General features: G+C 41.6%; 1 protein-coding gene across 2 annotated transcripts; it reads right to left on the bottom strand.

Annotated features, from left to right (window-relative positions):
• Window positions 1-1485: 1485 nt before the first annotated feature.
• LOC126615160 (probable ribosome biogenesis protein RLP24) lies at window positions 1486-11192 on the bottom strand. Of its 2 annotated transcripts, XM_050282918.1 has the most exons (5): window positions 11021-11192; window positions 2842-2951; window positions 2216-2329; window positions 1962-2098; window positions 1486-1864 (listed from the first exon to the last, which is right to left on the bottom strand). In XM_050282918.1, the coding sequence occupies exons 2-5, from the start codon at window positions 2920-2922 to the stop codon at window positions 1708-1710; spliced, it is 489 nt and encodes a 162-aa protein (XP_050138875.1). In that variant the 5' UTR covers window positions 2923-2951; window positions 11021-11192; the 3' UTR covers window positions 1486-1707. The 2 variants fall into 2 exon arrangements, with proteins under 2 accessions (XP_050138875.1, XP_050138876.1); XM_050282919.1 differs by lacking the exon at window positions 11021-11192 and having other exon boundaries at window positions 2842-2966.
• Between the last annotated feature and the right edge of the window lie 1649 nt (window positions 11193-12841).

The following is a 12841-nucleotide window of genomic DNA, read 5'->3' as shown; positions in this document are numbered from 1 at the left end:
CTGCCATGGCTATTGAAGTGCAACAATGGAGATGCAAAACGCGGTTACTGTTCATTAAAGGCAGTTACTGTTCATTAGGTGGATAGCATAGTGTATTGCCTTTGGGGGGTTTTTTCGGGAGGGGGGGTTCCACGCTGGAACTGCTCTAACTAAACACTTTATTAAAATGATTCGTAACTGTTGGTATCACAGTAGCACCCAAGCTTTTCCCATATCAACGAAGGTGCATTAAAAGCAACTCCACCCATGCTCTTTGCTAGGGGGACGGGTTGCAGGAAAGGGCCCGAGGGCCTGTTGGTTCTTCTCCAGCCATGGAGAGGCCGAGTGAAGGTGAGAGCTCGAGGGAGAGGGGGTGGGCAATTGACAGGCCTATGGCCCGAGGCCTGTGACGTCAGGCCTGGGTCCGGGCTTTTTTTTTTTTTTTTGTGTCAGGCGCGTGCCCCTCACTCGCGAGTGGGGGCGCGTCACCCGACATGATTTCAGGCAAGTGGCCCGCGTGCCCAGTTACTGTTGGGAAGCCACGTGGCTTCCCACGGTCCATTCGATCCCAACGGCTCTTTAATACGAGCCGTTCGATTTGCAACGGTAATAAAAAAAAACTAATTTTATATCAACCGTTCGATCTAAGATCAACGGTTGATATAAATCTGCTTTATAAATTAAAAAACAAAGAGAAAATAGTTTTAAAATTAAGAAAATTTACCGTTATGACACGTGGCACAATCTGAAGTGTTGGAATTCAAATTTTTTAAAATCCAACGGCAGAGATTAATTGGATAAAAATCTTATCGAAATCGATCTCCAATAATTATCTTTTCGGATAATGACACGTGGCGCAATTTTGAACAAGTTAAAATCTGATCGAAATCTATCGTCAAAGATTCTCAAAAGATAACGACACGTGGCACGATGACATTGGATAAAAATCTTATCGAAATCGATCTCCAATAATTATCTTTTCGGATAATGACACGTGGCGTAATTTTGAACGAGTTAAAATCTGATCGAAATCTATCGTCAAAGATTTTCAAAAAATAACGACACGTGGCACGATGACATTGGATAAAAATCTTATCGAAATCCATCGCTAAATAATTGTTTGGTTTTATAAAATGACACGTGGCGCAACGAGAACGATTTAAAAAATCTTATCCGAAATTACAAATAATTTTATTTTGTATTATTTAAACAAACAAAAAAACTAATATTTTATTACCTATTGCCTGGGAGGAGGGCTCCAAGGGTGGAGATGCAAATGGCAATTACTGTTCATTAATGGCAATTACTATTCATTTAAGGCAGTCACTATTCATTTAAGGCAGTCACTGTTCAAAAGGGTGGATTCAATAGTGGATTGTCAGGGAAGGCTCCATGGGTGGAGTTGCTCTAACTGGGATATGGCTGATATGAATTCTTCAAATTGACTTGACGCAATCCCTAGGCAAATTTAACTACTCAAATCAAATGTATAAAGTCCCAAAACTGTTGGACCATAAATTCAAAAACTTACATATAGAATATCTTGTTATAAACGTTTTACAACAGACCTGGGACTCGACGAACATAATTTAGATCCGACGCTACAAATTCATGAGAAGGAAAACAGGATCCAAAACTTCAATCCACACAGAAACAATCGTCTTGCTACTTGTTGGAACCGTGGATGCAAAAGAGACGGATAAAACCATGACTGCTGAAACAATAAATTTACTCCTCCATGGCAACGTGTTTCTCGAGATATGGTTGGGAAACCTTGACGAGTGATGGCTCTTGCTGTTGCGCGATCGGAGATATGACCAAGTGGAGGCTATGGTCAATCTCTTTCCTTTTCTCATTTTGCTCTTTGACATTCTTGCCCTTCATCCTGCACAAGTTTTTAACAAGTTTCGTAAGATGAAGAAAACCAAAAACAGGTTTTACTGTTTTCTACAGAAGGTTAAAAGGGAAGAGGAGGAATGTACCTATTCTTGTGGTGTCTGGCCTCTCTCTCAATTCTGACTTTATCGATCTTCTTAATTGCCTTCAGAGTGTTTTCTGTAAGACTCCTGTCGTATCTCTCAGGCCTATTTCGTTTTCTCTCAAACTCAAACGTGGAGTCCTGCAGATAGAAAGAAAAGAGTAACATAACTAACAGGATATTACACAAGCAATTAAACGATATTTACTAAAATGTCTGTAACAATAATAGGATTAAGAGAGATCAAAGTTTGTTTACCTGCGTCATGTCCTTTCCACGCAACCGCCTATAGGCCTTAGTCCACTTCACCTTTCGAGGATTCCTCTTCATCTTAAAGTTCTTGTGGCATTTGGATCTACAGAATCGAAAAATCTAGAAGAGGAACGGTGTCAGGTAATCCGGTCACACATCATATAGCCTCAGGAGCAATGTGAGTGTTATCAGTAACCATCATCCGTTTCACAGTGAAAGCATAAGATGCTAAGAAAATGAAAACTATTTCTGGAATAAATCTGAACTAAAAGATCAAGAAATTAACCCGACTTGAGGACCTCAGTCCAAAACAAAACCCCAAACGGAGTGCCAAATAAATTGACTCATCGTAGCATCAACCCCAAATGGAATTATTATAAAAAGCATGCTTGACATAACCATGTAAACTAAAACTAATCTAAGCTGACTTAACCAACAGTAAATCAGGCACTGTTTGATTATAGGACTGGAAAACCATATAGGTTCAGCTGTTCAGGACTAAAATGAGCAACATTTTCAAACTTAAGGCTCACGAGTGCATCTGTATGGCTACGTCATAGTCCATGTTGAGATTACTACAATTAGAATACAACTACTTTTGTGCTTTAGTAGAGAGTGGATAACAACTTTACCTTTGCATCGTTGCGAACAAACTGAATCCCATGTCCGGGGTATACAGTAGAGGAACAAAACCAGCACTTTTCCAACCTCATTGTTCCCTTAGATCATATAGTCCTACTTTCTGGGAAAAAATTAAGTACACCGTCATTAAGAATTCACAACCAACCACATCAATTATTATAAAAGTACATGGAACCCCTTTATTCGCCTATCCAAATCCATCCATGAAAATCATTGCAATAATTTTGCCGAGCAGTATCACATATACTCTCCATCCACATTAATCTAGCAGGCATTAGATCGATTTGATATATCAAAAGAGCAATACATTCTCAAATCTCAATGTTAGCTCTAACATTATTCTTCTAAAGTGAGAACCAGCAACATACAACAACAACAAAGCCTTTTCCCACTAAGTGGGGTCGGCTATATGAATCCTAGAACGCCATTGCGCTCGGTTTTGTGTCATGTCCTCCGTTAGATCCAAGTACTCTAAGTCTTTTCTTAGAGTCTCTTCCAAAGTTTTCCTAGGTCTTCCTCTACCCCTTCGGCCCTGAACCTCTGTCCCGTAGTCACATCTTCGAACCGGAGCGTCATTCGGCCTTCTTTGCACATGTCCAAATCACCGGAGCCGATTTTCTCTCATCTTTCCTACAATTTCGGCTACTCCTACTTTACCTCGGATATCCTCATTCCCAATCTTATCCTTTCTCGTGTGCCCACACATCCCACGAAGCATCCTCATCTCCGCTACACCCATTTTGTGTACGTGTTGATGCTTCACCGCCCAACATTCTGTGCCATACAACATCGCTGGCCTTATTGCCGTCCTATAAAATTTTCCCTTGAGCTTCAGTGGCCTACGACGGTCACACAACACGCCGGATGCATTCTAACACTTCATCCATCCAGCTCGTATTCTATGGTTGAGATCTCCATCTAATTCTCCGTTCTCTTGCAAGATAGATCCTAGGTAGCGAAAACGGTCGCTTTTTGTGATCTTCGCTAGATTGCTCCGGTCATTAGTGTGGATAAGTATATAAATGGATAGAGATAGGAAAGCAAACACAAGATGTACGTGGTTCACCCATATTGGCTACGTCCACGGAATAGAAGAGTTCTCATTAATTGTGAAGGGTTTACACAAGTACATAGGTTCAAGCTCTCCTTTAGTGAGTACAAGTGAATGATTTAGTACAAATGACATTAAGAAATATTGTGGGAGAATGATCTCGTAATCACGAAACTTCTAAGTATCGGAGTGTGGAGTCGTCTTGACTTGCCTTATCTGTCTCATAGGTAGATGTGGCATTTTCTCTGGAAGTACTCTTCCTCCATCCAGGGGTGGTATCTTTAACTGGTGGAGATGCACAAGGTAATGTATCAATTTCACTTGAAGCTTACTTGTAGTTTCAGGCTTGGTCAAGCGCGATACAAACCATGTAGTAGGAGTCCCCCAAGTCGCCGAGCTAGGGGGTCTGCTGAAAGAGGTGACAGACAAGGTAAGCAATCAGAGCTCCGACTGATTGTTCACCTTCTCCCCATCTTGCAGCAGCATGAAGGATAAAGAGAAGAAAAATGAGAAGAGATGATATGAGATACTTTTGCTTTTGAAGAAGTAACTTTCCACAGGCTTATTCTTGAACTGAGCTGGAGGGTTTTCTGGTTTCCTCCAGAGTATAAGGCCGACTGAAGAATTTGAGGGTCAAAACAAGTCCATCAAATCTAGAGTACGTTCCACCCTGCTGATATGGGATACTTTTGCTTTTGACAGAGTAATGGATGTATCGGCACGTGTGCTGTTACGCTTGTCTCCACATGCTTCCTTGTATCCTTCGCACTTGCCCTATCTGTTCCTCAAGCAGATGCAGAATCTTCCCTGGAAACATAAGATGTTGAAGATGAGTACTCGAGAGCAATGCCAGGTAAGTAATCAGGTAAGGGGTTCCAGGCAGTCAGTTCTTGGCTGGAAGCTTGATTCCAAGTGCTGACTGATTGCTCTCTTTCTCCTTGTCTTGCAGGTAAAAACAAGGCCAAAGGAAAAGACAGGGAAAAAGCATGATATGGGATACTCTTGCTTTTAACCCTGATGATATGAGATATTCTTGCTCTAGTATAGCTTGTTTGCAGAGGTATTATCGGGGGGAAAGAAAGCTGAATATTTCGAAAGGCTTCGTTGGGAGTGCCCTCTCAGATATGATGAAGGGTTGAGCATTTTTGCAGGTCTGCCTGTCCGTTGGGGATGGAGGTTGACATATATAGGAGTCTCCCTAACAAGTAGTAATGCTATTCCTTTACCCTGCTTGGTCATAGCACGGTAGTGGGAGCTGTCAGTTTCACATGTTTTAACTCTGTCAGAGCACTTTGAAAAAGTGGTCTGTGGTATCTGGCTCTCGAGATTCGGAGAACGATGCCTCTTCGATTTTTGAGAAAGCAATCATGCTGGGGGTCTGGCTCTCGAGATTCGGAGAGCAGTGTCTCTTCGATTTTTGAGGAAGTAATCATGTTGGGAGTCTGGCTCTCGAGATTCGGAGGGCGGTGCCTCTTCGATTTTGGAGCAAGCAATCTTGTTGGGAGTGTTGTCTCGAATGTGAGTAAAGGTTGGGCATGTTTGCTAGTCTACCTTGCCACGAAGCACAAAGGTTGATACACAGGGACTTTCCAATTATCCAGCAATCGTACTGTTCCTTTACCCTCTCTTCGATTTTGAGAAAGTAGTCATGTTGGGAGTCTGGCTCTCGAGATTCGGAGGACGGTGCCTCTTCGATTTTGGAGCAAGCAATCTTGTTGGGAGTGTTTTCTCGAATGTGAGTAAAGGTTGGGCATGTTTGCTAGTCTACATTGCCACGAAGCACAGAGGTTGACACACAGGGAGTTTCCAATTATCCAGCAGTGGTACTGTTCCTTTACCCTTGTGGGTAATAATATGGTAGCTAGACCTTCAAAATTTATGTGTCTAAACTTTGTTAGTGTTGTTTCTTTGCTATTCTTTTACCTTTCTTGGTCAGAGCGATGTAGTGGGAGCTGCAAGCTTCACGTGCTCAACTTTGGCAGAGAACTTTGACAAAGTTATCTGTGGTACCCATGAGCTATTGTTGCGTGTGGGAAGTGGGTGATTGAACAGTAAGATTCATGTGCTTTCTACTTCACCAGAAGTCTTCGACAGAATGCCCATAATTTCTGCAAAGCTGAGTGTGCGTGTGACAGGTGCTGACAAGGCTAGAAAAGTAGGTGCCTCTTCGATTTCTGAGATCGGCCCTCGTGGTCTCTGAGCAGCCCAGCTTTTGAGAAAGCGAGCGCCTCTTCGATTGATTCGAAGAACGATGCCTCATCGATTTTTGAGAAAGCAGTCACGCTGGGGGTCTGGCTCTCGAAGATTCGGGGAGCAGTGTCTCTTCAATTTTTTAGAAAGTAATCATGTTGGGAGTCTGGCTCTCGAGATTCGGAGGGCGGTGCCTCTTCGATTTTGGAGCAAGCAATCTTGTTGGGAGTGTTTTCTCGAATGTGAGTAAAGGTTGGGCATGTTTGCTAGTCTACCTTGCCACGAAGCACAGAGGTTGACACACAGGGACTTTCCAATTATCCAGCAATGGTACTGTTCCTTTACCCTCTCTTCGATTTTTAAGAAAGTAGTCATGTTGGGATTCTGGCTCTCGAGATTCGGAGGACGGTGCCTCTTCGATTTTGGAGCAAGCAATCTTATTGGGAGTGTTTTCTCGAATGTGAGTAAAGGTTGGGCATGTTTGCTAGTCTACCTTGCCACGAAGCACAGAGGTTGACACACAGGGACTGTCCAATTATCCAGCAGTGGTACTGTTCCTTTACCCTTGTGGGTAATAATATGGTAGCTAGACCTTCAAAATTTATGGGTCTAAACTTTGTTAGTGCTGTTTCTTTGCTATTCTTTTACCCTTCTTGGTCAGAGCGATGTAGTGGGAGCTGCAAGCTTCACGTGCTCAACTTTGGCAGAGAACTTTGGCAAAGTTTTCTGTGGTACCCATGAGCTATTGTTGCGTGTGGGAAGTGGGTGATTGAACAGTAAGATTCATGTGTTTTCTACTTCCCCAGAAGTCTTCGACAGAATGCCCATAATTTCCGCAAAGCTGAGTGTGCGTGTGACAGGTGCTGACAAGGCTGGAAAAGTAGGTGCCTCTTCGATTTCTGAGATCGGCCCTCGTGGTCTCTGGGGAGCCCAGCTTTTGAGAAAGCGAGCGCCTCTTCAATTTCTGAGACCAGCCTTCGTGGTCTTTGAGCAGCCCAACTTTTGAGAAAGCAAACGCCTCTTAGATTTCTGAGATCAACCCTCGTGATCTCTAAGCAGCCCAGCTTTTGAGAAAGCAAACGCCTCTTCGATTTCTGAGCAGGCGCCTCTTCGATTTCTGAAGCTCCGTCGAGTGCAGATTTTTATAAGGGCTGGCATTAAGTTCCAAAGCACACTTGAATCTCCACCAGTAGAAGCTTCATTCTTGCACTTCTAAGATCTTGATTTGTCCGACCTCTTCTCTCTTCAACACCTTTGAAAATGTCTGGCCCCTCCGACCGTCGTTTTGACTTGAACCTTGTTGAAGAGGCAGCCCCGCCTTCTCCAGACAACATATGGCGCCCATCCTTCGTCTCCCCTACTGGTCCTCTTACCGTTGGGGATTCCGTGATGAAGAATGATATGACCGCTGCGGTGGTGGCCAGGAACCTTCTCACTCCCAAAGATAACAGACTACTTTCCAAACGGTCTGATGAGTTAGCTGTTAAGGATTCGCTGGCTCTCAGTGTTCAGTGTGCAGGTTCTGTGTCTAATATGGCCCAACGCCTATTTGCTCGAACCCGCCAAGTTGAATCATTGGCGGCTGAAGTGATGAGTCTCAAACAGGAGATTAGAGGGCTCAAGCATGAGAATAAACAGTTGCACCGGCTCGCACATGACTATGCTACAAACATGAAGAGGAAGCTTGACCAGATGAAGGAAACTGATGGTCAGGTTTTACTTGATCATCAGAGATTTGTAGGTTTGTTCCAAAGGCATTTATTGCCTTCGTCTTCTGGGGCTGTACCGCGTAATGAAGCTCCAAATGATCAACCTCTGATGCCTCCTCCTTCTAGGGTTCTGTCCAGTACTGAGGCTCCAAATGATCCCCCTCCGGTGCCTTCTCTTTCTGGGGCTCTACCGACTGCTGAGACTTCTCCTAAGCAACCTTTGTGAAAGCTCCCTCTTGTGTGTTTATTTTGACTCATGTATATGTACATATTTGTAGCTTATCGGGGATATCAATAAATAAGCTTTCCTTCATTTCAACGTATTGTGTTAAATACACCAAAGCCTTCTTCGCTAAGTTCTTTGAATTTTCTTTTGTTGAAGCTTGTATGTTGAAGCTTTCTGAGTGGAGCATGTAGGTTGGGGTAGTGTTCCCTTAATTTTCCGAGTGAGGAAAACTTCTCGGTTGGAGACTTGGAAAATCCAAGTCACTGAGTGGGATCGGCTATATGAATCTTAGAACGCCATTGTGCTCGATCCTGTGTCATGTCCTTCGTTAGATCCAAGTACTCTAAGTCTTTTCTTAGAGTCTCTTCCAAAGTTTTCCTAGGTCTTCCTCTACCCCTTCGGCCCTGAACCTCTGTCCCATCGTCGCATCTTCTAATCGGAGCGTCAGTAGGCCTTCTTTGCACATGTCCAAACCACCGTAACCGATTTTCTCTCATCTTTCCTTCAATTTCGGCTACTCCTACTTTACCCCGGATATCCTCATTCCTAATCTTATCCTTTCTTGTGTGCCCACACATCCAACGAAGCATCCTCATCTCCGCTACACCCATTTTGTGTACGTGTTGATGTTTCACCGCCCAACATTCTGTGCCATACAGCATCGCCGGCCTTATTGCCGTCCTATAAAATTTTCCCTTGAGCTTCAGTGGCATACGGCGGTCACATAACACGCCGGATGCACTCTTCCACTTCATCCATCCAGCTTGTATTCTATGGTTGAGATCTCCATCTAATTCTCCGTTCTTTTGCAAGATAGATCCTAGGTAACGAAAACGGTCGCTCTTTGGTATTTCTTGATCTCCGATCCTCACCCCTAACTCGTTTTGGCCTCCATTTGTACTGAACTTGCACTCCATATATTCTGTCTTTGATCGGCTTAGGCGAAGACCTTTAGATTCCAACACTTCTCTCCAAAGGTTAAGCTTTGCATTTACCCCTTCCTGAGTTTCATCTATCAACACTATATCGTCTGCGAAAAGCATACACCAAGGAATATCATCTTGAATATGTCTTGTTAACTCATCCATTACCAACGCAAAAAGGTAAGGACTTAAGGATGAGCCTTGATGTAATCCTACAGTTATGGGAAAGCTTTCGGTTTGTCCTTCATGAGTTCTTACGGCAGTCTTTGCTCCTTCATACATATCCTTTATAGCTTGGATATATGCTACTCGTACTCCTTTCTTCTCTAAAATCCTCCAAAGAATGTCTCTTGGGACCCTATCATACGCTTTTTCCAAATCTATAAAGACCATGTGTAAATCCTTTTTCCCATCTCTATATCTTTCCATCAATCTTCGTAAGAGATAGATTGCCTCCATGGTTGAGCGCCCTGGCATGAACCCGAATTGGTTGTCCGAAACCCGTGTCTCTTGCCTCAATCTATGCTCAATGACTCTCTCCCAGAGCTTCATTGTATGACTCATTAGCTTAATACCCCTATAGTTCATGCAATTTTGTACGTCGCCCTTATTCTTGTAGATAGGCACCAAAGTGCTCGTTCGCCACTCATTTGGCATCTTCTTCGTTTTCAAAATCCTATTGAAAAGGTCAGTGAGCCATGTTATACCTGTCTCTCCCAAAAGTTTCCACACTTCGATTGGTATATCGTCTGGGCCTATTGCTTTTTTATGCTTCATCTTCTTCAAAGCTACAACCACTTCTTCCTTCCGGATTCGACGATAAAAAGAGTAGTTTCTACACTCTTCTGAGTTACTCAACTCCCCTAAAGAATCACTCATTTCATGTCCTTCATTGAAAAGATTATGAAAATAACCTCTCCATCTGTCTTTAACCGCGTTCTCTGTAGCAAGAACCTTTCCATCCTCATCCTTGATGCACCTCACTTGGTTTAGGTCCCTTGTCTTCTTTTCCCTTGCTCTAGATAGTTTATAGATATCCAACTCTCCTTCTTTGGTATCTAGTCGTTTATACATATCGTCGTAAGCCGCTACCTTAGCTTCTCTGACAGCTTTCTTCGCCTCTTGCTTCGCTTTTCTATACCTTTCACCATTTTCATCGGTCCTCTCCTTGTATAAGGCTTTACAACATTCCTTCTTAGCCTTCACCTTTGTTTGTACCTCCTCATTCCACCACCAAGATTCCTTTTGGTGTGGGGCAAAGCCCTTGGACTCTCCTAATACCTCTTTTGCTACTTTTCGGATACAACTAGCCATGGAATCCCACATTTGGCTAGCTTCCCCCTCTCTATCCCACACACATTGGGTGATTACCTTCTCTTTGAAAATGACTTGTTTTTCTTCTTTTAGATTCCACCATCTAGTCCTTGGGCACTTCCAAGTCTTGTTCTTTTGTCTTACTCTTTTGATATGTACATCCATCACCAACAAGCGATGTTGATTAGCCACGCTCTCTCCTGGTATAACTTTGCAATCCTTACAAGTTATACGATCCCCTTTCCTCATTAGAAGAAAATCTATTTGTGTTTTTGACGACCCACTCTTGTAGGTGATCACAGAGAACCAGCAACATAGTGGACAAAAAATAAAATCTCAACTACACCGCTGGAAACAGGAACAGGTAAAGCAATACAAGGTGATACAATACATTGCGATACAGTGATTCAGGAAAACTCAAAAATTCAGGATACAGGTATGGCATATAGATAAGTCAAGCAGAAATATTATTTACAAATTTTAGCCAACAATATTCCAAATTGACAGGAAAAAACTGAATCAATATTAATTTGGGTATTATTCTAAATCAGATAATTCAATTCGTAGCCAGTTTTCAATTTTTCCCCAGAAGAATATGAGGGGGCAAGAAAAAAAGCAAAATTTTCGACATGAATTTGAACATACATTTAGCCTATCAACCAATATCAAGCAGTGAATGACATTTCCAATAGCACAAACACGAAAGAAAAACATAGCGAAATTTATAAGTGAAATCAAAGAATAGATTGAGATTACCTATTGAGAGAGAGGGAGAGAACTCACCGAGAGAGAGAGAGAGAGAGAGAGAGAGAGAGAGAGAGAGAGAGAGAGAGAGAGACGAGGGTGGGAGAGGGTGAAGCGCCTGCAAGAGGCGTCGCAGGAGACGAGAGGTGGTGGGAAACACGAGAGATGAATCGAGTTTAGGGTTTTAGTAAGAGTTGGGCTGGGAAATTAGGGTTTTTTTTTACGTCTTTTTAGAGAATCTAAATTTTTTTTAAACTAAATTTGTAAATCAAATGATATGATTGTTGATGATTGAATTATTAATAGTAAGGCTTTTATCGTAAGTCAGAAAAAAAAAGTGATCCTGAAACTAATATATTGAATGTATGTAGAAATCACATTTACACAGTAAATTAGAAAATTTGAGTGTGATACTTATATGTTGAACTCATGAGTATGATATTAACATATTGTATTCACACTAATGTAGCAATAATGTTATAAATAACAAGATCAGGTTACCTGATTCCTACATATATATATATATATATATATATATATATATATATATATATATCACACTCACTCAAACTATTGTGGAATGCGTAATGATACATCATGACTCAGAATGTCCATGTCGACTCCGAATTGAGCTGTGATGGCCGACACCAGAAGGGTGATGTAGCCATAAAGTGTAGTGATGTGAAAAATGTGAGTAAATTTAAACCTAAAAGTGCCTAAATATAAGAGTGCACTTGTCAGCGGGAATGAACTCATTTCGCACGTGATGTCAAAGCATAAGTAAAGTAAAGTAGGATGAGAATCATACCATCGAAGGTAACCATCTATACCAAGATTTGCCAAGAATCCTCATCGACACGAAAGCTCAGCTACTAAACCTGGAATGACGAAAAATAAGGGTGAGTGGGCCTAATAATAAAGTTTTATAAAAAAACATTTTTGAAAACTTTATAACCCCCTCGCAGTAAAACAAGTATAGTTTTCAAAATATACATAATACGTATAGTATGAAAATACTTATCGTAGCCTGTAATATCTCAAGACTTCAATGCGTCACAAATGTTGTAGATAAGCATATAACTTCTAGAAATCACAATATCTTGCAGAAATAAATATATCACATCAAGTGCTCATCGGCACATGCTGACACACGAGTTCATGCAGAGGTATTCTAACATGAACAAGTATGTGTGTAACAATGATTTACGCTCTAGTAATACAATCACGTGAAGACTAGCGCTATGCACATCACATACGAGTCATAATTGCCTATAACAATCTAAGATATGATTGACACATCCAATGGATCCAAAGTGAGTGTACGGTGCGATGTGAACGTACACATGAAAGACTGGCCCTAACCCGGGCGAGTACTAACACCGTTGCAGCAACGATGAGCAGATAACGTAAATAAAATCATACAGTGGTAAATTGACAATTCACGTCACTATAATATTATTCATGGCCATAAATATAATAAAGGCATCAATAATAACACGCATACTTGTGCATCTCGTAGAACGTAGCATAACTTCATAATTTCTATCATTATGCTAAATCTTATAAACACTACGCTAATATAGACATACTGTAGAAAACTCTTTATGAAATGTATAAATGGAAACTAACAATTATATATATATATATATATATATATATATATATATATATAAAAGAAAAGACTCACTCACATGTACTTGCGATGTCATATCCGTTCAAGTTAGGAAGCCGGAGTCTCCGATAGTAATTGCACCTAGGCATAATATTGGGACCCCTTAGTAAAACTTAACTAAAACGATTAAATTTGAGAAAACAGAGTGCGGATTTAGAATC

The sequence above is a fragment of the Malus sylvestris genome, chromosome 3 (assembly GCF_916048215.2).
Source record: "Malus sylvestris chromosome 3, drMalSylv7.2, whole genome shotgun sequence".
Lineage (NCBI taxonomy): Eukaryota > Viridiplantae > Streptophyta > Magnoliopsida > Rosales > Rosaceae > Malus > Malus sylvestris.
Note: the sequence above shows the minus strand (reverse complement) of the source record. Positions and strands in the feature narration are given on the sequence as shown.